The sequence below is a fragment of the Schistocerca piceifrons genome, chromosome 8 (assembly GCF_021461385.2).
Source record: "Schistocerca piceifrons isolate TAMUIC-IGC-003096 chromosome 8, iqSchPice1.1, whole genome shotgun sequence".
Classification (NCBI taxonomy): Eukaryota; Metazoa; Arthropoda; class Insecta; order Orthoptera; family Acrididae; genus Schistocerca; species Schistocerca piceifrons.
The window spans coordinates 290,209,648-290,235,313 of NC_060145.1; the positions used below are offsets into that span (position 1 = coordinate 290,209,648).

The 25,666-nt window shown below is 46.3% G+C and overlaps 1 protein-coding gene across 3 annotated transcripts in view; it reads left to right on the forward strand.

Moving 5' to 3' along the window:
- The window catches only part of LOC124711230 (collagen alpha-2(IV) chain-like), a 167,476-nt gene extending 142,015 nt beyond the window's left edge, over positions 1 to 25,461 (forward strand). For all 3 annotated transcript variants that reach the window (XM_047241188.1, XM_047241190.1, XM_047241189.1), the window contains 4 exons: positions 800 to 934; positions 3,137 to 5,131; positions 15,784 to 18,924; positions 23,417 to 25,461. In XM_047241188.1, the coding sequence (XP_047097144.1) occupies positions 800 to 934; positions 3,137 to 5,131; positions 15,784 to 18,924; positions 23,417 to 23,922 (5,777 nt within the window). In that variant the 3' untranslated portion in view covers positions 23,923 to 25,461. The remainder of the gene's footprint in view (positions 1 to 799; positions 935 to 3,136; positions 5,132 to 15,783; positions 18,925 to 23,416) is intronic.
- Positions 25,462 to 25,666: the final 205 nt, after the last annotated feature.

Below are 25,666 nucleotides of genomic sequence, written 5' to 3' on the forward strand. Positions count from 1 at the left end.
CGAGCTTCCCAGAACGAATCGTCAATATTCAGGAATATGACAGGAATGGTCACTGGAACAGCGACATCTAGTAAACATGGGCCTTAAAACGGGTACCTTAAGACTTTTGACCACCTCTTCATCTTCAATACTGCGAAACATATCTCTTCTACTGTAAGCTCTTTGCTTTCCATATTTGGGTAAGAGGGAGTATGGACCAAGACAAGAAAAATTGTCCAGTAAACATGGGCTCTAAAATACATATCTTAAGAGCTTGTTCAGTAGAAGGGATGTGTTTCACTGCCGATAGCTCTTAATGTACGCACTATAGAGCCCATACTTGCTGGATTTTTTTCTTGTTTTGGTTCATTCTATCATCTCTAAAAATATAGAGAGAAAAAAGCTTGCAGTGGAAGACATTTATTTCACACTGTCACACCTCTTAATATTGACCATTCCTCCTGGAACACACCTTACACTATTATTTCTGTTCCAAATTCATCTTTCGTGTCTTCAGTAGACTCTTGGGAGCTAATCAGCTCTAGTGATAAGTTGCATAACTGTATTACACTATTATCGACGGAACAACATCTTACTAGACATTCATTGCATTTTTGCTACATATCGTAAATGCTTGTCTGTGTACTTTATACTCTTAGAACTTCACCTAGTATCACATTACGCATTCAAAAGCTTTCCTTGTATCCACGAGTATTCTGATTATCCTTCCACAAATTACTAAGGGTAAAGTGAGAAATTCCTGCTCTTAACCAAAGACAGTACCAGAAAACTAAGAATTCTCTCCCTCCTACTGACGCAGGTGTACCAGCACAGCCGGGACAGAGGCCTCCATCAGGACCTGGAGGATATCCAGGAGGATATCCAGGCGGATACCCAGGCGGATACCCAGGCTACCCAGGAGCTCCAGGAGGGCCAGGCGCACCAGGAACACCAGGTATGCTAAGAAATAGCAGTAGAATTACGTAACGAAATGTAAGGCGTGTGACATAGGGAAATGATCCAGCATTTTTAATTCTAAGGTTTTCTGGACGTGGTCGTTTGATGACTGTCGTTGTTATAGTCCTCAAGCGAATAATATGGTCAGACTAAATAAGCGATTAAGTAATAAATAAAGGTTTGATGCAGTTCTCCGCGCTACGATATCCTGTGTAAACTTCTTCATGTCCTGCAACCTACATCCATCTGAACCTGTTTGCTGTATTCGTCCCTTGATCTCCTTCTATAATTTTTACCCTGCACACTATCCTTCATTACTAAACTGATGATTCCTTGATTTCTCAGGATGTGTCCTATGAACTGTGCTCTACTATAATTAAGTTTTACCATAAGTTTCTGTATTTCCCCAATTCGATTCAGAATCTTCTCATTAGACACTCAATCTACCCATCTAAGCTTCAGCATTCTTCTGCAGCACCATATTTCAAAAGCTTCTGTTCTCTTCTTTTCTGAACAGCTTATCGTCTACGTGTCACTTTCGCTGATGGTTGCACTCCAGACAAACAGCTCCAGAAAAGATCTCCTAACACTGAAAGTCCTATTTTTCAGAAATGGTTTTCTTTCCATTGTCAGTCTCCATTTCATATCATCTCTACTTCGTTCAACATCAGTTACTTTTTTCCCTCACATTCGCCTGATTTAATTTTAATACAGAATTTTACTTTTTTTTAATGTTCATTTTGCAGCCTCTTTTCAACAGCTCTTCCAGGTCAACTGCTGCCTCTGACAGAATTACAGTGTCATCGGCAGATTTTAAAGGTTTCATTTCTTCCACATGAACTATAATTTCCTCTCCATGTCTCTCCTTGGTTTCTTGTACTGCTTCCTGAATGTATGTGTTGTGTCGTTATTTTTTTCTTTCTCTTTTAAATTTTTTTGAATGTATGTGGATGCAAAAAAATTATAACGCCCTTATAACTTCAATGCTCCAAAAATCGTACAGAAGCCAATCAATCCAGTGTAAATGAGACGCTTGTCAAATGCAGTTGGTTTGTTTATGACGCCTCCGAAACACATGTTTTCATTATGTTATGCATTATGAAGCACACAGCATAAATTTCAAAAGAATTTCACTGTACGAAAAGCTACTGTAACCTCAAACAGGGTAAAGTGAGTAATTCCTGCTCTTAACACAAAGACAGTACGAGAAAACTATGGATCTCCCCACTTCTACTGACGCAGGTGTACCAAGACAGCCGGATAGAGGCCTACATCTGTAAGTTTTTTTTTGGGTGGGGGGGGGCGGGGAATATTAAATGAATTGTCCCAGAATTGATCGTTTAATGCTGTTTTCTATAATAAGAAACTGAATCAGAGAGGAACAGTTAACAAAATCTAAATTTCATTTACAAAACTAAAGGCCATCATAATTGCTTTCCCATTTACTTTTCCTTGACTGTCAATAATACAATGACTGTCACAAGTAAATGCACAACAAAACATAAGTAACAAATAAAAAAAGAAAATATTTTCCTATGTGATTTGTTCATAGAAAGCTAATGTAACTGATGTTTAATATGCAGAAATAATAATACCAAATAATACTTTTTAGAGTAAAGAATTGCAGGAATCCGAGGTCCGATGTGTTCGACTCGTTCAGAACTACAACACAACACAGATCAGGCCACTCAACTGATCACAGAGTTCTTAACATTCAGACTAATTTGTATACAGAGCCTGTCATACACCAAGACATTAAATCACCCTATTCACTCCGCTGCCAGAGCGCCCATATTATGATTGTGCTCACAGCAAATATAAGACATCGTTCAGTCCCTCCTCTGACCGACTGCGCATTTCCTAATACTAATGCGTTTCTGGACCAGTTAATTAGACTATTTTTTTCTTGTGTCGATAAGACACTCTACATATACGTTTTACACACTATGTATTTTTATGCAGAGTACTGCAAATGGAAATGGTACGGAACACGACATTACAAAGAAAAGTTCAATTTCTTTAACAAAACTTGTTTTTCGTTTTGCTATACAGTTTTTTAACTAGGAGTAAATTAAATTCACACACCACAAAAGAAGAAAAAATTATTCTGTTTAAAAATAAATAAAACTACAAAGAGAACAATTATAACAAGTTGCAACATGATGATGTGTTTGAAAATTATGTTTACTTTTGTCAATAGGTGTGCCAGGTAAGCCTGGAACACCAGGGACACCAGGCTACCCAGGAATACCTGGAGGTCCAGAATATCCAGGGGGAAGACCGCCAGCAGGAGGAGTACCAGGAGGATACCCAGGTGGACCAGGTGCACCAGGAGCACCAGGCTACCCAGGAGCACCAGGATTACCAGGAGGAAGGCCACCTACAGGAGGAGGACCAACTGCACCAGGAGGCTACCCAGGTCAACCAGGTAGACCAGGAACACCAGGAACACCTGGAGCACCTGGATTACCAGGGACACCAGGAGGACCAGGATATCCAGGAGGAAGACCGCCTACAGGTGGTGGACCCACAGCACCAGGAGGATACCCAGGTGGTCCAGGTGCACCAGGAGCACCTGGGTACCCAGGGGTACCAGGAGCTCCTGGGGTACCAGGATTGCCAGGAGGAAGGCCACCATCAGGAGGAGGACCAACTGCACCAGGAGGCTATCCAGGTCAACCAGGTAGACCAGGAACACCAGGAACACCTGGAGCACCTGGATTACCAGGGACACCAGGAGGACCAGGATATCCAGGAGGAAGACCACCTACAGGTGGTGGACCCACAGCACCAGGAGGATACCCAGGTGGTCCAGGTGCACCAGGAGCACCAGGTTACCCAGGGGCACCAGGAGCACCTGGGGTACCAGGATTGCCAGGAGGAAGGCCACCATCAGGAGGAGGACCAACTGCACCAGGTGGCTATCCAGGACAACCAGGTAGACCAGGAACACCTGGAGCACCTGGATTACCAGGGACACCAGGAGGACCAGGATATCCAGGAGGAAGACCACCTACAGGCGGTGGACCCACAGCACCAGGAGGATACCCAGGTGGTCCAGGTGCACCAGGAGTACCAGGCTACCCAGGGACACCAGGAGAACCTGGGGTACCAGGATTGCCAGGAGGAAGGCCACCATCAGGAGGAGGACCAACTGCACCAGGAGGCTACCCAGGTCAACCAGGTAGACCAGGAACACCTGGAGCACCTGGATTACCAGGGACACCAGGAGGACCAGGATATCCAGGAGGAAGACCACCTACAGGTGGTGGACCCACAGCACCAGGAGGATACCCAGGTGGTCCAGGTGCACCAGGAGCACCTGGGTACCCAGGGGCACCTGGAGCTCCTGGGGTACCAGGATTGCCAGGAGGAAGGCCACCATCAGGAGGAGGACCAACTGCACCAGGAGGCTATCCAGGTCAACCAGGTAGACCAGGAACACCAGGAGCACCTGGATTACCAGGGACACCAGGAGGACCAGGATATCCAGGAGGGAGACCACCTACAGGTGGTGGACCCACAGCACCAGGAGGGTACCCAGGTGGTCCAGGTGCACCAGGAGCACCAGGCTACCCAGGGGCACCTGGAGCACCTGGGGTACCAGGATTGCCAGGAGGAAGGCCACCATCAGGAGGGGGACCAACTGCACCAGGTGGCTACCCAGGTCAACCAGGTAGACCAGGAACACCAGGAACACCTGGAGCACCTGGATTACCAGGGACACCAGGAGGACCAGGATATCCAGGAGGAAGACCACCTACAGGTGGTGGACCCACAGCACCAGGAGGATACCCAGGTGGTCCAGGTGCACCAGGAGCACCAGGCTACCCAGGGGCACCAGGAGCACCTGGGGTACCAGGATTGCCAGGAGGAAGGCCACCTTCAGGAGGAGGACCAACTGCACCAGGAGGCTACCCAGGTCAACCAGGTAGACCAGGAACACCAGGAACACCTGGAGCACCTGGATTACCAGGGACACCAGGAGGACCAGGATATCCAGGAGGAAGACCACCTACAGGTGGTGGGCCCACAGCACCAGGAGGATACCCAGGTGGTCCAGGTGCACCAGGAGCACCAGGCTACCCAGGAGCACCTGGGGTACCGGGATTACCTGGAGGAAGGCCACCAACAGGAGGAGGACCAACTGCACCAGGAGGCTACCCAGGTGGCCCAGGCATTCCGGGAGCGCCAGGTGAGTAATTTTCATATAACTCAGAAATATTTGTAGCATTTAATAGCGTCGTAGCTCTTGAGGGCTTGCTTGACCCTTGATAATATCAAGTTTAGATGGAGTGTAGCCAATATCAGTTGCAGTATTTATAATGAATTATTCTCAGGCATATTCACGCTATTTTTATCTTGTAGTTTCATTGTGTAGACTCATTCAGTAGGAGGCTGGTTACGTAATTACATTTGATTCGCTGTATAAATCAAAATTTAGAGTACTAGGTTAGAATGGAAACATGTAGCTGCACAGCAATTTACGTTATGGTAATTTTCTTAGATCAGTCAATTCCAAAGTCTACTGGAGCTTTCAATGTTTATTCGATTGGCCTCCTGGTCTTTGCAGGTAGTATAGTTGCCCATTGAAGTTGTGGTCGAAGGTTCGATTTTCACAGCAGTTGTACATAAAATGCAGTAGTTTACAGTAAAAACTCCTTTTTGATGCTGCATATTAATTTTTATTTTATTTATTCACGCAGCAGTGTTTCGCCTTTTTATAAACGCATTTTCAGTGGGTGTCTTGTTATATTATACGATTTTTTCGGTGTCACTTATTGGTTACAAATTTAAAACAGTTCATGTAATTTGCGTGGTAGAATGGAAACTTACGTACTGATCAGCGTCTAATTGATTATTAGCAAATCGAGCAGCTTCTTCTCATGTGGAAAGTCGAGTGAAAGTCTCTTTTGCTTTGGGCAGTGACTGTCTGTTCGTAACATAACACTTTAACTGCCTTTTCTGTGTTTAGAGTGTTATATTCTCTGTATCGTTTATAAAAGTGTTCGCTATGGCAACTGACACTGGACATCCAAGAACATTGTCTACCAATGGACTCTGCAGTGTCAGGAGTCAATAAACAATACTAACACAATCACAAACAACACAAAAAACTGCTCAGAAACAACCACACAATGACAGAACAACAACAAGAACACATCACAACGAGAAAAAAGGTTCAAGATGTAACACAACGACATATAAGCACAGACTCACAAAAACTAACTACATTTTTGAAAGAAAAGGCATAAACATAGCATGCAAAACAGACAATGCCGTCGAAAAGCATATTCCAAAAATAACAAGACACATACCTCTACCAGAAGGCTGGAAACTGCTATGCAACATACGTCATGGAAGGTATGTGGGAAAACCAGTACAACCTTTGACGCGTGGTACAAAGAATACACCACAGCATGGAAATGTGGGACGAGCCACTTAATCTTTTGCTGACTGGCTGGCTGGTTGGCTAATTTGGTGGAAGAGACCAAACTGTGAGGTCATCGCTCTCATCGGTTTAGGAAGTCGGCCGTGCCATTTCAAGGGAACCATCCCGTAATTTGCCTCAAGCGATTTAGGGAAACCGTGGAAAACCCAAATCAGGATGGCTGGATGCAGAAATAAAAAATGAAAGACACCTGCTAATTTTGGAAGAAAATTATCATATGTACAAAACAAAGACAGAAAAGAAGGTACTATTAAAATACAAAGGGAATATGACTTACCGCGCACTGTTTACAATAGGTGATTACATAACAGGCAAACATCCAAATCGATGTTAATAAATACCATTCCTCTCATAGGTGTAAAATCTGTATAGACACACACACACACATACGTGCACAAACAACCAAACTTACATCAACACAGACAGTCAAACAAAAAACAAATGGAAGCAAAAACACGGTATTCGGCAACAGTTACAAGAACAAGTGACACTTTAGACACAAAAAATGACAGTTTTGTTACGAAAACTCAGTGGCTACACAGAAAATTGGAGGCTTTCAACCGGTTTCCCACATGAGGGAAAGCTGCTTGGTTTTCAAATAATTAATTAGACGCTGATCTGTAATTATTTTTTCCATTTTATTATGCTACTTCCCTAAACTGTTTTAAATCTATAACTAATAAGTGACAACGAGAAAAATCATGTAATATTCTAGGACGCCCACTGAAGATGCCTTGTTAAAATGGCGAAACGCGCCTGCATGCCTAATTAAAATAAAAAACTAATGTGGAGAATTTAAAATGCGCTTTTACTGCAAAATACTGCATTTTAACTTCTGATTTTCTGTTTATGATGAGTACGTAAGGTTGGTCGAACAAATAAATTAGTGGGTTGGCTAATTTGTAAAACTGAGCGTCCAAATGATCGAAAAATTTCAGTTCAGTTTGTATATTTTGCTGTTACAGTAAATCACAAACAAGAACAACCATGTGAAATAACGTGTTCTATTTATTTACAGCCATTTTGAGCATTATTCCTCTACACTGAAGTGACAAAGGCCATGGGATACCTCCTAATATCGTGTCGAACCTAATTTATCCCAGCGTAGTGCACCAACTAGTCGTGGGCATGGACCCGACAAGTCGTTGGAATTCCCCTGTAGAAATATTAGGCCATAACCGACCATAATTTTGCAACTGTTGGCGGTGCAGGATTTTGTGCACGAATGTCCTCTCCATTACGCCCAATAATTGTTAGATGTGATTCATGTCGGGCGATCTCGGTGGCCAAATCATTCGCTCAAACTGTCCAGAATGATCTTCAAACTAACTGCGGACAATTGTGGCTCAGTGAGATTGCGCATTGTTATCCATTAAAAGGTAATCATTGTAGCGGTTCTAGGCGCTCAGTCCGGAACCGCGCGACTGCTACGGTCGCAGGTTCGAATCCTGCCTCGGGCATGGATGTGTGTGATGTCCTTAGGTTAGTTAGGTTTAAGTAGTTCTAAGTTCTAGGGGACTGATGACCACAGCAGTTAAGTCCCATAGTGCTCAGAGCCAAGGTAATCATTGTTTGGGAAAATGTAGTGCATGAATTGCTGAAAATGGTCTCCAGCTAGCCTAACATAACTTTTTCCATTCAATGATCAGTTCAGTTGGACCAAAGGAGATAATCCATTCCATATAAATACTGCCCACACCGTTATGGACCCATCATCGGCTTGTTCAAAAGGTTCAAATGTGTGTGAATTCCTAAGGGACAAAACTGCTGAGGTCATCGGTCCCTAGGCTTACACACTACTTAAACTAACTTATGCTAAGAACAAGACACACACCCATGCCCGAGGCAGGGCCGCGCAATCCGTGACATGGCGTCTCTAACCTCTCGGCCACTAGGCGCGGCCACCATCAGCTTGCACAGTGCCTTGTTGACAACTTTCATTCATGGCTTCGTGGGATCTGAAGCCACACTCGAACCCTACCATTAGCTATTACCAACAGAAATCGGGATTCGCATGACCACGGTACGGTTATCCTGTCGTCTAGGGTCCGACCAATATGGTTACGAGCCCAGGAGAGGCCCTGCAATCGATGTCGTGCTATTATCAAAGACACTCGCGTCGGTCGTCTGCTGTTCTAGAGCCCATAACGCCACATTTCGCCTCACTGTCTTAACGTCCATTTCCTGATGGGCCACGGCTCGTACCCAGTACACGCAAACCGCGTGGGACTAACTAACGATGAAATATGCATTTTCGGAGAAACTGGGCCATCAGAAAATGTCACACTGCTATGCAACACGCTAGCACAAGTGAGACCTACACAGAACGACAGTGACATCGCCAGAATAATACGTAATCCCGATGATTGGAACACAATAAATACCGAAGCCGATATTGTAGTGAACACACTGCGTGAAGAATGCAACCGCCAAAACTCATATGGAAGGAGGTGCAGACAAGCACAAACGACACTACAAACCACACAAGAGGACCCAAGCACGGCCACAGATTCCGAAGCTGAATTAGGCTTGGCTCAAATGGCTCTGGTCACTGTGGGACATAACATCTGAAGTCATCAGTCCCCTAGACTTAGAACTACTTAAACCTAACTATCCTAAGGACAGCACACACATCCATGGCCGAGGCAGGATTCGAACCAGCGACCGTAGCACACAACGGCCGGCGAAACCGAGTTAGGAACCAATACACGAAGTGAGCATGATGCAAAAGGCATCAGCACGTGAAGGACCCAAACCAAAAGCACATGACACTGCATGCCATACCACAGTAACAAACAACACAACAAGCAGGAACAATCATAAAACAAACATCGACGCTACATAGTAAGACCCTAGTAATAACGCAACGTCGCTTGGGAGTAGGAGGCTCGAAGAACTTCAGCTCCCAGTCTCCTCCTCCTCAACGATACACTGCATATTTATACTCTCTTCTCCATTTGCAGTTACAATCAATGAATTTTATATATCAAGTGTATTTTCTGTTTAAATTATGTATAGAATTAAAAATGTAAAGTATTAAGTTATTTAAGGAATAACGCATTCAAGTAGCAGTGAACTACACTCCATTTCTACTAACAAATTTACAACCATAAGTGTATTCGTCATGCAAAGTTAAAATTCCTGTATTCCATGTATCAAATGCTCAATCAGTATTTAATCTATATAATACCAGGTGTATGCATCTAAGGTATCGTACAGAATATACCACAACTACCAACAATAAGACAAACAACTGCTGAAGGTCATATATGGTGTCCTGACTTGCAACACTTCCAGTACTACACCAATACTCACAAGCACAATAAACATACATAAGCACAAATCATTTCATATGAAAATAGCTCACCGTTCTACTGAGACGCTCTCACCTGAAGTAGGTAGAAATAGGCTATTATCAACCAACAAGCTACTTAGGCTGTATTACACATCCAAATATAGTATTTCACTTCGCTCTACATATTGTAACTTATTTTCACCGCACTTATTGTATTACTTTTTTATTTTTCTTTAATATTTTCATTATATAAATTATATTCTTATCAACTAGGCAGAAACAAATCATATAGAACCATGTCTCAGCACCCAAGGTCACTAATGTACACTGACGTGGTGGCGGTAGTCTACGAAGTAGCTGGTTCGAACCCTGTTGATGTAAGAAATTTGCATCGCCAGGATTTGACAGGTAACGGGAGATAAGATGCATCCATTAAGTCCCTCGTCAAAAGCCTTGCGTTAATGACCTGGATTAAATTACAAACCTCTTCACAGCGCCTCATGGGATGAGAGCACGTGTCATTAACGTGGTGATCCATCCGTCGGATAGGAACATTAAGTTCTGCGTCCCCATCTGCGGCGTTACAGCCGTTCAGCAGAGCCACCCAAGATACACACATGGCAAATCATGAAGACCGAGGCAGGCCAGCTGTACTAGGACTTTTACGGTGACAGCAAAGCTTTTAAGTATGTGATTGTCCAAATAAAGAAAAATAGTGTGGATTCAGTAACTGCAGCGAGTAAATTTGAATCAAGATGGAACACCAATTGTGGCACTTTAATTCGTAGATGAACGCCATTATGAGACTATGGTCTGCTCTCGGACGTTACTTTCAGAGGCAATGAAGCCACAGTCTGTGTAACACGCTACTTATAGCGACTGCTAGACGTAGAATTTTTAAAAATTAGTACGCAGTCGAGGAACGGCTACAAAAACAAACATTAAAAAATGATTTTCTTTGGCCTTCAGTGGTACTCGAACAATTAACAGTTGCAGCACCTGTTTTTACATGACGAAAAAGATACCGATCGTTAGCTGCGGATAAAGTGTGAGTCTGATGCCACCAGACGTAGCACGTAAGAGAGATTGATAATATTATTAATATAAAAACAATACAGTGTGAAAAATGTACGTTTGAAATATGATTAAAATTACGTAACTGACAATAGTCTGAAACATTTCCGTTAGTATGGAAATAGCGCATGAACGCGTATTATAGGTCGTCTCATGCGCTTTGTACTGACCTGAACTTTTCTGACTGCAAGAATGTAAGTTTAATTTAACTGCGAGAATGTAAAATGTCAATAACTTTAAACCAAGCCAAAACTGCATGAATTTACGTAACAAAAAAACTGAATCTGATGCAACATTATTGATCTGAAATTGGCCCTGGCAATAAAATAAAACTTGTTCAGTTTGAAAATAATGGCCCCTGTGCTTAATGACTGCTATCCCCGAAATAATAAAATTTCTTACCTGTATCTGCGCAACGGGAACTTCCTTCGCACTCTTCTCTGTTAGTACTATAAATCGTAAAGTTACCAAAGAGCTACTGCGCAAGGCTGTTGCTTAGCATACATTTTAATTAAATCGAATAATACTGAAACAATAACTTCTTGAGAAAAATAGATAAAAATGACATGTATCTGGGAACTGGTATTGGCTTGGGATAACTAGCAATGTAACACTAACTGTAAAACTAGTATTTTGACTCTTTGAAAATTAATAATGCTCACAATTAACACACTCAATAAACCTATTATGTATTAACAATTAGCTTTACAGAATCATTGGATGTAAGTGCTATACATTGTCTCAGTCATCACTTAAGAATACGTGCATTGCATTACTAACAAAACAATTATCTTTACATTAATTACACTCCTGGAAATGGAAAAAAGAACACATTGACACCGGTGTGTCAGACCCACCATACTTGCTCCGGACACTGCGAGAGGGCTGTACAAGCAATGATCACACGCACGGCACAGCGGACACACCAGGAACCGCGGTGTTGGCCGTCGAATGCGCAGCATTTGTGCACCGCCGCCGTCAGTGTCAGCCAGTTTGCCGTGGCATACGGAGCTCCATCGCAGTCTTTAACACTGGTAGCATGCCGCGACAGCGTGGACATGAACCGTATGTGCAGTTGACGGACTTTGAGCGAGGGCGTATAGTGGGCATGCGGGAGGCCGGGTGGACGTACCGCTGAATTGCTCAACACGTGGGGTGTGAGGTCTCCACAGTACATCGATGTTGTCGCCAGTGGTCGGCGGAAGGTGCACGTGCCCGTCGACCTGGGACCGGACCGCAGCGACGCACGGATGCACGCCAAGACCGTAGGATCCTACGCAGTGCCGTAGGGGACCGCACCGCCACTTCCCAGCAAATTAGGGACACTGTTGCTCCTGGGGTATCGGCGAGGACCATTCGCAACCGTCTCCATGAAGCTGGGCTACGGTCCCGCACACCGTTAGGCCGTCTTCCGCTCACGCCCCAAGATCGTGCAGCCCGCCTCCAGTGGTGTCGCGACAGGCGTGAATGGAGGGACGAATGGAGACGTGTCGTCTTCAGCGATGAGAGTCGCTTCTGCCTTGGTGCCAATGATGGTAGTATGCGTGTTTGGCGCCGTGCAGGTGAGCGCCACAATCAGGACTGCATACGACCGAGGCACACAGGGCCAACACCCGGCATCATGGTGTGGGGAGCGATCTCCTACACTGGCCGTACACCACTGGTGATCGTCGAGGGGACACTGAATAGTGCACGGTACATCCAAACCGTCATCGAACCCATCGTTCTACCATTCCTAGACCGGCAAGGGAACTTGCTGTTCCAACAGGACAATGCACGTCCGCATGTATCCTGTGCCACCCAACGTGCTCTAGAAGGTGTAAGTCAACTACCCTGGCCAGCAAGATCTCCGGATCTGTCCCCCATTGAGCATGTTTGGGACTGGATGAAGCGTCGTCTCACGCGGTCTGCACGTCCAGCACGAACGCTGGTCCAACTGAGACGCCAGGTGGAAATGGCATGGCAAGCCGTTCCACAGGACTACATCCAGCATCTCTATGATCGTCTCCATGGGAGAATAGCAGCCTGCATTGCTGCGAAAGGTGGATATACACTGTACTAGTGCCGACATTGTGCATGATCTGTTGCCTGTGTCTATGTGCCTGTGGTTCTGTCAGTGTGATCATGTGATGTATCTGACCCCAGGAATGTGTCAATAAAGTTTCCCCTTCCTGGGACAATGAATTCACGGTGTTCTTATTTCAATTTCCAGGAGTGTATTTCGAGCTTCTGCTTAGATTCCTTTTACAGTTAGCAAACATCATAGGATAATGCAGCTAAATAAATCATTACTGGCCGTAGCGAGTAAGTACACACCGAAGAGCCAAAGAAACTGGTACACCTGCCTAATATCGTGTACGGCTCCCCCCCCCCCCGCCCCCCCCAAGAGCCCGCAGAAGTGCCGCAAGACGACGTGGCATGGATTCGACTAATGTCTGAAGTAGTGCTGGAGGGAACTGACGCCATGAACCCCGCAGGGTTGTCCATCAATCCGTAAGAGTACGAGGGAGTGGAGATCTCTTCTGAAGGCATCCCACACGTACTCAGTAATGTTCATGTCTGGGGAGTTTGGTGGCCAGTGAAAGTGTTTAAACTCAGAAAAGTGTTCCTGGAGCCACTCTGTAGCGATTCTAGACGGGTGGAGTGTCACATTGTCCTGTTGGAATATCTCAAGTTCGTCGGAATGCACAATGGACATGAATGGAGGCAGGTGATCAGACGGGTTGCTTACGTACGTGTAACCCGCCAGAGTCGTATCTAAACGTATCAGTGGTCTCTTATCCCTCCAGCGGGACAGGTACCACACCATTACAGAGTCTCCACAACTTTGAACAGTCCCCTGCTGACATCCAGGGTCCATTGATCCATGACATTGTCTCCATACCTGTACACGTCCATCCGGTCGCTACAATTTGAAACGAGGCTCGTCCGACCAGGCAACATGTTTCCAGTCATCGGCAGTCCAGTGTCGGTGGTGTGTGGTCCAGGGGAGGTGTAAAGTTTTGCGTCGTGCAGTCATCAAGGGCACACGAGCAGGCCTTCGCCTCCGAAAGCCCATATCGCTGATGTTTCGTTGAATGGTTCGTATGCTGACACTTGTTGATGGCCCAGCATTGAAATCTGCAGCAATTTGCGGAAGAGTTGCACTTCTATCACGTTGAACGACTCTCTTCAGTCATCGTTTGTCCTGTTCTTGCAGGATCTTTTTCCGGCATCAACGATATCGGGGATGTGATGATTTACCAGATATATTCTTGAAATGGAAAATCCATATGTCATCGCTACCTCAGAGATAGTGTGCCCCATCGCTCGTGCTCCAACTATAACACTACATTCAAACTCACTTAAATCTTGATAACCTGCCATTGTAGCAGCAGTAACCTATCTAACAACTGTGCCAAACACTTGTCTTATATAGGCGTTGCCGATCGCAGCACCGTATTCTTCCTGTTTACATATCTCTGTATTTAAATACGTGTGCCTATACCAGTTTCCTTGGCCCCAGATGTGTGTATCCAGCACACATCAGATACAACACGTCTTTACAATTGAGAGTCCTCCACACTTCACTCCACCTAGAGTTACTCTAACACATTGCCGATAACACCTCGAATCAGCGACGCTGTTGAGCAGCGACGCAACTACACAATCGATAGTATATTAATTTACACTGCGTATGGTATATACCTTTCAAGTGTACGAGCTACTATAAGGAAAAGCCATGCAACGTAATTTGCGGAATTACCAACTATAGATTTATGTGTGGAAGAGCACTCTCTTTTTTGCCCCCTAGAATATGGCGAAGCATATAAAGGTGCCCCAAGTTCTGGGGACAAAGCCAGTCATCAATTACCACCTTTCAGTTCATGGTGCGAGCGTTCGCTTGGTCGCCAGACTATACTAAATCAAAAGAATTCCAACATGACGTCGGTACAGGACCAGCAACTTGGATAGCATAAATTCTTTGTTGTAATTCCGTCATAGTTGCATTTTATCAAGCTGGAGGCTGGTTTCGAATACCAAGTTCGTTTTCAAAACCAGTGCCTGGATTAGAAATGAACCTCGTAGTTCGAAACCAGTAGCCAGCATAATAAAACTCAACTTGACGGAATTACAATAAAGAATTTATGCTAAATTAGCTGAGTGTTTTGATTGCAGTTTTGATTGTCCACTTCCTTATTAAAGAAACACATATCAGAAGCGCTGTATGTATAATTTTAATTAAAGTATAATATGTATCTAATAATCTTTCGCCTGAGATATGAGACATCTAACTAAAACTGAAGCGTAACGAAGGCTCAGACGTATATACAGTCAATGTCATTTGATATTATAGTAGTATTAACAAAGATTTGTAGTAATTTCTTTGTACACAACGTAGCTACTAACAGTACACGCAACATATTTTCCACTCGCTGTTATTAATTCTTTATCAGTCTTAAAAGAATGTTTTTTTTTTTGTTCTTTTATTGTTATCTAAGTTTAAGTACATCTGTAAACAGCATCAAACAAGATCAATGAGTTACAAAGGGAATTCTTCATAAACAGTTTTCCAAGAGTTAGCTGGTCTATTAGCTCTGCTTTTTGCGTCGTTACGTCTTTACTGGTATCATCATATTTCTAATAATTGTGAAAAGATCATCGACTACAATGCAAAGAGAGTTTTCTAATGGCTTCTACCTCAGTTACCAGCATAATTTGATTATGTGTTTACCTTCTCATGTAATACGAGAGGAGAGTATCTGCAGGTTTCTGATCATGTTTTCGTAGTTTTTTGTACTACAAAAGTCAGCTATACAAATAACTTAGGTCAAACTTTACTGTTATTGGTTACACAGCCTGTCTTAACACAACGATAGAAAATAAACACATAACACCACAACATCCCTGTCATTCATCGGTAACATAACAATATTAAAACATTGTACTACCTATAATAATTTATAAACAAACTATGCCAAGAAAAAACGTAAAAAGTTAATGCATATATCACAGTACGCCCTAATGAAATTATTCTTCGCTCCAGGCTATCCAGGAGCCCCAGGAGTACCGACAGGACCAGGAACTGGCCAACCACAACCAGGACAACCGGGAGCACCAGGTGCTCCTGGACTACCAGGCAGGCCTGGAACACCAGGTCAACCAGGCACACCAGGCTACCCAGGAGGGCCAGGATATCCAGGCCAACCAGGAATATCAACAGGACCAGGTGGAAGACCACCAACTGGAGGGTACCCAGGAGGACCAACTGGCCCAGGTGCACCAGGACAGCCAGGAGCACCAGGACTGCCAGGGCAGCCCGGATACCCAGGACAGCCAGGAGTACCATCAGGACCAGGAGGAAGACCACCCACTGGAGGTTACCCGGGAGTACCGACCGGACCAGGTGGAAGACCACCAACTGGAGGGTACCCAGGAGGACCAACTGGTCCAGGAGCACCAGGACAACCAGGAGCACCAGGACTACCAGGGCAGCCTGGATACCCAGGGCAGCCAGGAGTACCTTCAGGGCCAGGAGGAAGACCACCCACTGGAGGTTACCCAGGAGTACCATCAGCACCAGGTGGCAGACCACCTACTGGAGGTTATCCAGGAGGACCAACTGGACCAGGATTACCAGGAGGACCAGGATCACCAGGGCAACCAGGCCAACCTGGCACACCAGGTAAACCAGGAACACCAGGATACCCTGGAGGACCAGGATACCCAGGCCAACCAGGAATACCAACAGGACCAGGAGGAAGACCACCAACAGGAGGGTACCCCGGAGGACCAACTGGTCCAGGAGCACCAGGACAGCCAGGAGCACCAGGACAGCCAGGATTACCAGGGCAACCAGGTGCACCGGGTTACCCTGGAGGTAGACCACCATCACCAGGCTATCCAGGAGGTCCAGGATTACCAGGCACACCAGGACAACCAGGATATCCAGGAGGACCATCAGTACCTGGTGGCCGACCACCTACTGGAGGTTACCCTGGAGGACCAACTGGGCCAGGAGGACCTGGATTACCGGGTCAACCAGGACAACCTGGTGCGCCAGGACAACCAGGAACGCCAGGCTACCCAGGAGGACCAGGATATCCAGGCCAACCAGGAATACCAACCAGACCAGGAGGAAGACCACCAACAGGAGGATACCCAGGAGCACCAGGTGGTCCAGGAGCACCAGGACAGCCAGGAGCACCAGGAATACCAGGACAGCCTGGATACCCAGGACAGCCAGGAGTTCCAACAGGCCCAGGTGGAAGACCTCCTACTGGAGGCTACCCAGGGACACCAGGGGGACCAACAGGTCCTGGAGGTCCAGGATTACCAGGCCAACCAGGACGACCTGGCACACCAGGTCAGCCAGGAACACCAGGATACCCAGGCGGACCAGGATACCCAGGTCAACCAGGAATACCAACAGGACCAGGAGGAAGACCACCAACGGGAGGATACCCAGGAGCACCAAGTGGTCCAGGAGCACCAGGACAGCCAGGAGCACCAGGAATACCAGGACAGCCTGGATACCCAGGACAGCCAGGAGTTCCAACAGGCCCAGGTGGAAGACCTCCTACTGGAGGCTACCCAGGGGCACCAGGAGGACCAACAGGTCCTGGAGGTCCAGGATTACCAGGCCAACCAGGACGACCTGGCACACCAGGTCAGCCAGGAAAACCAGGATACCCAGGCGGAGCAGGATACCCAGGTCAACCAGGAATACCAACAGGACCAGGAGGAAGACCACCAACAGGAGGATACCCAGGAGCACCAAGTGGTCCAGGAGCACCAGGACAGCCAGGAGCACCAGGAATACCAGGACAGCCTGGATACCCAGGACAGCCAGGAGTTCCAACAGGCCCAGGTGGAAGGCCACCTACTGGAGGTTACCCTGGAGCACCAGGAGGACCTGGACTACCAGGAGGGTCAGGATTACCAGGCCAACCTGGACAACCCGGTACACCAGGACAACCAGGAACACCAGGCTATCCTGGTGGACCAGGATATCCTGGCCAACCAGGAATACCAACAGGACCAGGTGGAAGACCACCAACTGGTGGGTACCCAGGAGGACCAACTGGCCCAGGAGCACCAGGACAGCCAGGAGCACCAGGAATACCAGGACAGCCTGGTTACCCAGGACAGCCAGGAGTTCCAACAGGTCCAGGTGGAAGACCACCTACTGGAGGTTACCCAGGAGCACCAGGAGGACCAACAGGTCCTGGACTGCCAGGAGGTCCAGGATTACCAGGCCAACCTGGACGACCTGGCACACCAGGTCAGCCAGGAATACCAGGATACCCAGGAGGACCAGGATACCCAGGTCAACCAGGAATACCAACAGGACCCGGAGGAAGACCACCAACAGGAGGATACCCAGGAGGACCAACTGGTCCTGGAGCACCAGGACAGCCAGGAGCACCAGGCCTACCAGGTGCACCAGGTTACCCTGGAGGTAGACCACCATCACCAGGCTACCCAGGAGGTCCAGGATTACCAGGTGCTCCAGGACAGCCAGGAGTACCTGGACAACCTGGATATCCAGGAGGGCCATCAGGGCCTGGTGGTAGACCACCCACAGGAGGGTACCCTGGAGGACCATCTGGGCCAGGAGGACCAGGATTACCAGGCCAACCAGGACGACCTGGCATACCAGGTCAGCCAGGAACACCAGGACAGCCAGGAGGACCAGGATATCCAGGCCAACCAGGAATACCCACAGGACCAGGTGGAAGACCACCAACTGGTGGTTTCCCAGGAGGACCAACTGGTCCAGGAGCTCCAGGCCAGCCAGGAGCACCAGGACAGCCAGGCGCACCAGGAGTACCAGGACAGCCAGGATACCCGGGACAGCCAGGACTGCCAGGAGGACCAGGTGGAAGACCACCCACCGGTGGATATCCAGGAGCACCAGGCGGCCCAACAGGACCTGGTGGACGGCCACCTACCGGTGGTTACCCTGGAACACCAGGTGTACCAGGTTACCCAGGATATCCAACAGGACCTGAGGGACCAACAGGACCTGGAGGCAGGCCTCCACCCGGATATCCAGGAGGGCCTGGAGCACCTGGGGCTCCAGGTACTCCTGGAGCACCTGGACTCCCTGGACAACCTGGAACACCAGGGTACCCAGGAGCACCAGGAGGACCTAGTGGAGGACAACCACCTTCAACTACTCCAGGTATGACTATTTCTTGTACCTCCAGATAGAATAGAACTGTATTTATTAAAGTTACTTATATCCTCAAAATAATTGAATTCATGTACATAAAGTAATACAGTGACTTAAGTTTGCCTACCATTACAGTAATTGCTCTTTTCTATGACACAGGAGAGTGAAAAATAATTTCACCCCGATGAGTAACAAAGTGCGACAGGCATGACAAATAGGTACAGATAATAGTTTTCGATTGATTTAATCGATAAAATGTTTATATTAAACGTCAAAATCGTTTCTAGGGCAGAAATCATTACTTCTGTATTCGTTAAAATAGTGTACACTGCACAATATGAGCTGTACTTGCTCCTTTGGATAATATGGGGAAACTGTAACATATATACACAAGCAATTCGGGACTAATTATCTGAACCCCTAAAGGCCAGTTGCTCTACTAAACATAGAGGACTCATTGTCCAACACTTTCCTCCTCAGGGCTGTCTGGTTCATTTTCTCTTCGCTGCTCTGTTGTGGCAGTACCAGCTGCATGTCATTATATTAGAAGTAAGAAAAGGCTGATTACACTTTCATTATAGTTTGTTTACTCATGGTCTCATAGTTATATTCTCCCTCATCAATTTACGCTTTAGAAGTTTCTCTATTTTTATATCGAAACTCTACTTTTCCCCGATCTGCTGCGCCTCCCATATCCTTATTGGTTTTCTACCATCTTTGCATAGGTAGTTCATGTCGTCGCATTCAATCAGTTTTCGGGTTGTAAGACTTAGCGACGATTAGATTGGCTGTTTTCAAAACATGTTCATAGTAGCGGCGAAGATATATCCAGTTTCTGTCGGCAATTATGGCTGGTGACTTGATCTAATGCGAAAATGCCTATCTTGCCATGTAAGATCGACGTGACTTTCAGTGAACATTTTTCTGCGCAACATGACGCTCAATCTCTTACCCACTTATACTGAAAGAAGATTTAACACTTGTGTATCACACAATAGCCAAGTTACATTAGAACACATGCTGGTTTGATCGTAGATAGCACATCGCTACTGATGCGGCCATCTCTTAGTACATCTAACTCAAGGTAGTGTAATGCGACCACATTTACCAGATTTTATCCTTTGTACGTTCAAGAGAGAAAAAGCTTTCAAGAACTCAGTGTCTGTGATATTCAGTATCATGTACCAAGGCTGGAGAAGCGTACTTCTTTATATAAATGTTTTAAGAACAACAAAATCCATTTGTTTTGCTCGCGATGCTGTTCCTCTGATACTTTCCGAGATTTCTCAGGGTGTAGACCCAAGATAACCCAGTTTGCATTCTCCTTCCTTGGATCTAGCTAAAGAACCACGTACATGTTGCAGCTCACCTAATTAGCTCTTGTAGAAATAGTCTTGGTAATCGACTACTGACCCAAGCCAATTGTCAATTGACATATTAGTCATGCTGGACTATTTTAAATATATATAACTATTTCTATAGCACTAGTGATTGTAATAATGACTATTTTACGTAAACAGGTGGTTTGATCCTGCTATGATGATGAAAATTTTCTATCTGTGTGGTAGCTAACTGACTCGAATGAAGGTAGGTTTCCATGAAGGGCACGATATGCTTCGGTCACAGCAGTAAGAAGAAAGTGATAAGGTACTGGACGCGCGGCGTTTCTGATGCCCGACCGGCCATCCAGGTTTACGTAGTTTCCCTAAGTCATAAACGTCAGATGCTGCCTTGCATCCTTTACAAGGGGCACGGCTGATTCCCTTCCTTAGCCTTCCCAAATCAGAATTATTTTCTCTCTCTAACGACCTCGTCTTCAAAGGGATGTGTAACCCTAAACGTCCTTCCTTTCGAACGCCCCCTTTATTGTTCCAACACTGCCACAGGCAGCGAGGCCCTACAGCACATGAGACATTTCACACGGTCGTAAAAATAGTAATCGAGTGGAAACAGTTCAAGAGAACGAGATGGCCACGAATCACGACCTCTATTCATTACTGAGCAAACGTCTGATGTATGTGTTCACTAGCAAGTCTTGTTAACGGGGGTAGGACGTCTTCGTAAGTTAGAGAGATTCTTCGATGAATTTTGCACAGCATACAAGCTCTAGAATTTATTTAATTTATGAAAAAAAGGAATGAGCTGTTGTATTTTTAACTTCATGTTTTGAAGAAACACAAATTTTGTAGTTAATTACCTCAATTTTTACCACACTTTTTAATAGATTTGGAAAATTCTAGAGTTCTATATGGTTTGTGTGCTGTCCAAAATTCATCGAAGACTCTCTCTTACTTATGAAGAAAAGTGTACCTATAGCAACAAATGCTGCCATTAGTAAGTGAAAAAATGATGAAATTTCACATGTAAAAAAAAATTATTTCGTTATGTTTTACAACTTCCACTGCTAAGAGTGTGAATTCTGAACCCTTCCTGGTCATGCTGACAAAGTTTTATAAATGAATTTGTAAAATTATAGACAGTGGAAATTGAAATGTCCTGTGGTGCCTCTCCTGCTCCAAGTCGGCCCGTTTGACGTCCTACCTCCCCTTTAGTGAACTGGAACTCTCTCATGTTGGAGCTTGTAAAGTTTGGAAGGTAGGAGACGAGGTACTGGCAGAAGTAAAGCTGTGAGGACGAGACGTGAGTCGTGCTTGGGTAGCTCAGATGGTAGAGCACTTGATCCGCGAAAGTCAAAGGTCCCGAGTTCGAGGCTCGGTCCGGCACACAGTTTTAATGTGCCAGGAAGTTTCATCAATATTGTGCAAACCAGGCTTTACTACTAAAATTATGTAACTACACGACAAAACTTTTCGAGTTACCAGAACAGAGAAAGTTATTTTTCTCCAGAAATAACAGCAACACTTTGCACCAAAAAGTTGACGAAAGAGTTTCCTCACCGGTAGCAGGTGAAATACGCCACTGGTCCGCCTCATCCAGTGGTCCAATGATTCGGTCTTTCCTTACGAGATCTAGACAATTACGTTTTCTTTTAATTTTAAGACAACTATATTTGTTCGCTTCCTCCTTCTCTGATATTACACTACTGGCCATTAAAATTGCTACACCAAGAAGAAATTCACATGATAAACGGGTATTCATTGAACAAATATAATTTACTAGAACTGACATGTGATTACATTTTCACGCAATTTGGGTGCATAGGTCCTGAGAAATCAGTTCCCAGAACAACCACCTCTGGCGTTATAACCGCCTTGATACGCCTAGGCATCGAGTCAAATAGAACTTGGATGGCGTGTACAGATACAGCTGCCCGTGCAGCTTCAACACGATACCACAGTTCATCTAGGGTAGTGACTGGCGCATTGTGACGAGCCTGTTGCTCGGCCACCATCGACCACACGTTTTCAATTGGTCAGAGATCTGGAGAATGTGCTAGCCAGGGCAGCAGTCGAACATTTTCTGTATCCAGAAAGGCCCGTACAGGACCTGCAACATGCGATCGTGCATTATCCTGCCGAAATGTAGGGTTTCGCAGGGATCGAATGAGGGGTAGAGCCACGGGTCGTAACACTCTGAAGGTAACATCCACTGTTCAAAGTGCCGTCAGTGCGAACAAGAGGTGACCGAGACGTGTAACCAATGGCACCCCCGTACCATCAGGCCGGGTGATACGCCAGTATGGCGATGACGAATACACGCTTCCAATGTGCGTTCACCGCGATGTCGCCAAACACGGATGCGACCATCTTGATGCTGTAAACAGAACCTGGATTCATCCGAAAAAATGACGTTTTGCCATTCGTGCACCCGGGTTCGTCGTTGAGTACACCATCGCAGGCGCTCCTGTCTGTGATGCACCGTCAAGGGTAACCGCAGCCACGGTCTCCGAGCTGATAGTCCATGCTGTTGCAAACGTCGTTGAACTGTTCGTGCAGATGGTTGTTGTCTTGCAAACGTCCCCATCTGTTGACTCAGGGATCGAGACGTGGCTGCACGATCCGTTATAGCCATGCGAATAAGATGCCTGTCATCTCGACTGCTAGTGATACGAGGCCGTTGGCATCCAGCACGGCGTTCCGTATTACCCTCCTGAGCCCACCGATTCCATATTCTGCTAACAGTCGTTGGATCTCGACCAACGCGAGCAGCAATGTCGCGATACGATAAACCGCAATCGCGCTAGGCTACAATGCGACCTCTATCAAAGTCGGAAACGTGAGGGTACTCATTTCTCCCTCTTACCACAACAACGTTTCACCACGCACGCCGATCAACTGGTGTTTGTATATGAGAAATCGGTTGGAAACTTTCCTCATGTCAACACGTTGTAGGTGTCGACACCGGCGCCAACCTTCTGTGAATGCTCTGAAAATCAAATCATTTGCATATCACAGCTTCTTCTTCCTGTTGGTTAAATTTCGCGTCTGTAGCACTTCTTCGTGGTGTAGCAATTTTAATGGCCAGTAGTGTATCAGATGTAACTAGTGACATGGTGTGCTACATTTGGTTGTGACTGCATGTACCTGTGTGTGTGTCGCAGGAGGCGGAGCGCCCCCAGTGCAGCTGGTGCCCTACCCGCTGCCCATCGTACCAGTCCCGGGCCTGTGCCCGTGCTACCTGGTCGAGCCCAGTGCCAACGGTACGTCTGGCAACGTGAGCCTGCCGCCCACGCCTCCCCCCTACAGGCCTCCGCCGACCTACAGCCCGCCCCCGCAGCAGCAGGGCGGCCTGCCGCCCTACGCCTTCATCGGCTTCATCCCAGTCATCTTCTACCCGTACTGCCCGGGCAACGGCAGCGATCCCAGCCAGACGCTGCAGCCCATGTTCCCCTCGGCGGTGCTGGCGCCCTACCCCTGCTCGCAGTGCGGCTCGGGCAGTGGGGAGCAGTTGCCGCCGCCCACGCTGGCGCGCTTCGACCCCTCGTCCAGCTTCGGGCGCGTGCTGGACCTCGCCAACATCCCGCTCACCTCTGTCGTCAGGGCGCCGCACCGGCGAGTCATGAAGCGCAGGCATCGAGTGCTCCCTGCCACGGCACCGGCGCTCTGAGACTAACAGCCCGTACAGAATCGCCCTCGCCTGTCCTGAAGATGGCCACTTCCGTTGCCTTCGAAACGCTACCGTGCCTCCAGCTCAAGTGGCCTACCAGACAGCATGAACTGGGACACGAGACTACGAAAAAACTGTTGTACATCTATTCCACATATACTTAACAAGGGTGTTATACACTTTGCGATAGTTCTCTAACTCGTATCTAGGCGCCAGTTTCCTTTGTTGATCACGTCCCGACCTTACCAGAGGGGGCCAACATTTTACAAAATGTCTGCAGGCTTTCGTGGCCGTTATCACTGAAGTTAAAATCTTCTGGGTTACAGTGTTCTAGCAGTAGTGGACACTAAAAGATCCTGAGGAAGATCCCAGCAGAGGGGTCGAAACGTCGAACATTTAAGAAGAAACATGACGCGGCCTAATAACCCAGAAGATTTTAACTTCGTTTTACAAAATGTTCTTCACATATTTGTTCCAGTGACTTCCTCTACCTTGCGTGGTCTGTCCAAAATTAATCTAGACCCCGATTTCCTGTCTGCTAGTACTTTTTCAGCACATTCAACATATAAATTACAGAAACATTTTTGAGATGTTATGTTAACATCGAGGTATGCAGAGAAGGTAGAAACAATTATGATTACAAGGAAAGCAACGCCTGTAAAAGTTAGAGCCAGTACGTGAATACAATATGAAGTAAAACCGCACTGCTGTCTAGATAAAAAGAAGTCCTCTTGGAAGGAGGTACGGAGTGAGCATACTCGGCGAAACGGAAGCGGCAATTGTCGACAGGCGGGCTAGATTCTCGGTCTCTACTCCTGTCGCTACTGATCTATTTGCTCTCGTACCTACATTTTTCGTTCCACCCCTCATCCACCCCTCGCATCCTTTCTAGACTAACACATCACCTGCAAAGATCCCACATCAGAGAGCTTTCTGGATCAGTCGCGGCGACGGAGGACTCGGCTACTGCTGTCCCTGTCGCAGGGGCAGTGTTGGCCGGATGGCTCTGGGCGTCTGAGTAAGGAGAACCTCGCGCCGTGCTCACTTCGCTCGACGGCGGCCATGCTGCAGGAAATGCTCACTGCTAATCACTATTTATATGCATACGTGAAAACGCTCCGTTGTGGGCTTCGGCGCCTCGAAAGCTTCCCTACTTCGCAGCTACCTTTGCCTCTCGCTACACATGCTCCGCTCCACCGCACTACATTATGAAGATCACATGCCCAGGTCCATCCTCACGTAACACCGTCAGAAAGTGCCTATTGTATTTAAAAAACATTTTCTAATCCTTAAATTATATTCTACACATGCCAATAATTACTTTTGTACAACGAGAAAATACTTTATAAGCAAGTATTTTAACATGTAGAAACTTTGTTTCAACAATTAATGAGACGGATGCCGCTTGTTTTTAAGTTAAGATTTCATTGACTCTACAGGTGTATGAATAAATTGTCCGTATATACGTGTCTCGCATTTTTATGAGTCGTACAAAGCTGTAAACACAAAAAATTAAAATACAGTCTTTTTATAAAATTAGTGTACACATTTATTTTGAATACATCCCTGTCTCGCCTGCAGTAATCAGAACAATTGAATGGCCATCCTTCGTCGCATTTGGATAGCGTTTCTGGATCGTAATGCGATACTCGGCTTTAGGATGCCAATTTGAATGTCGGTGTATGCTTTAATTGTGCCTTTATGTATGTGTCCTATATGGACTACAAATTAAACTACATATAAA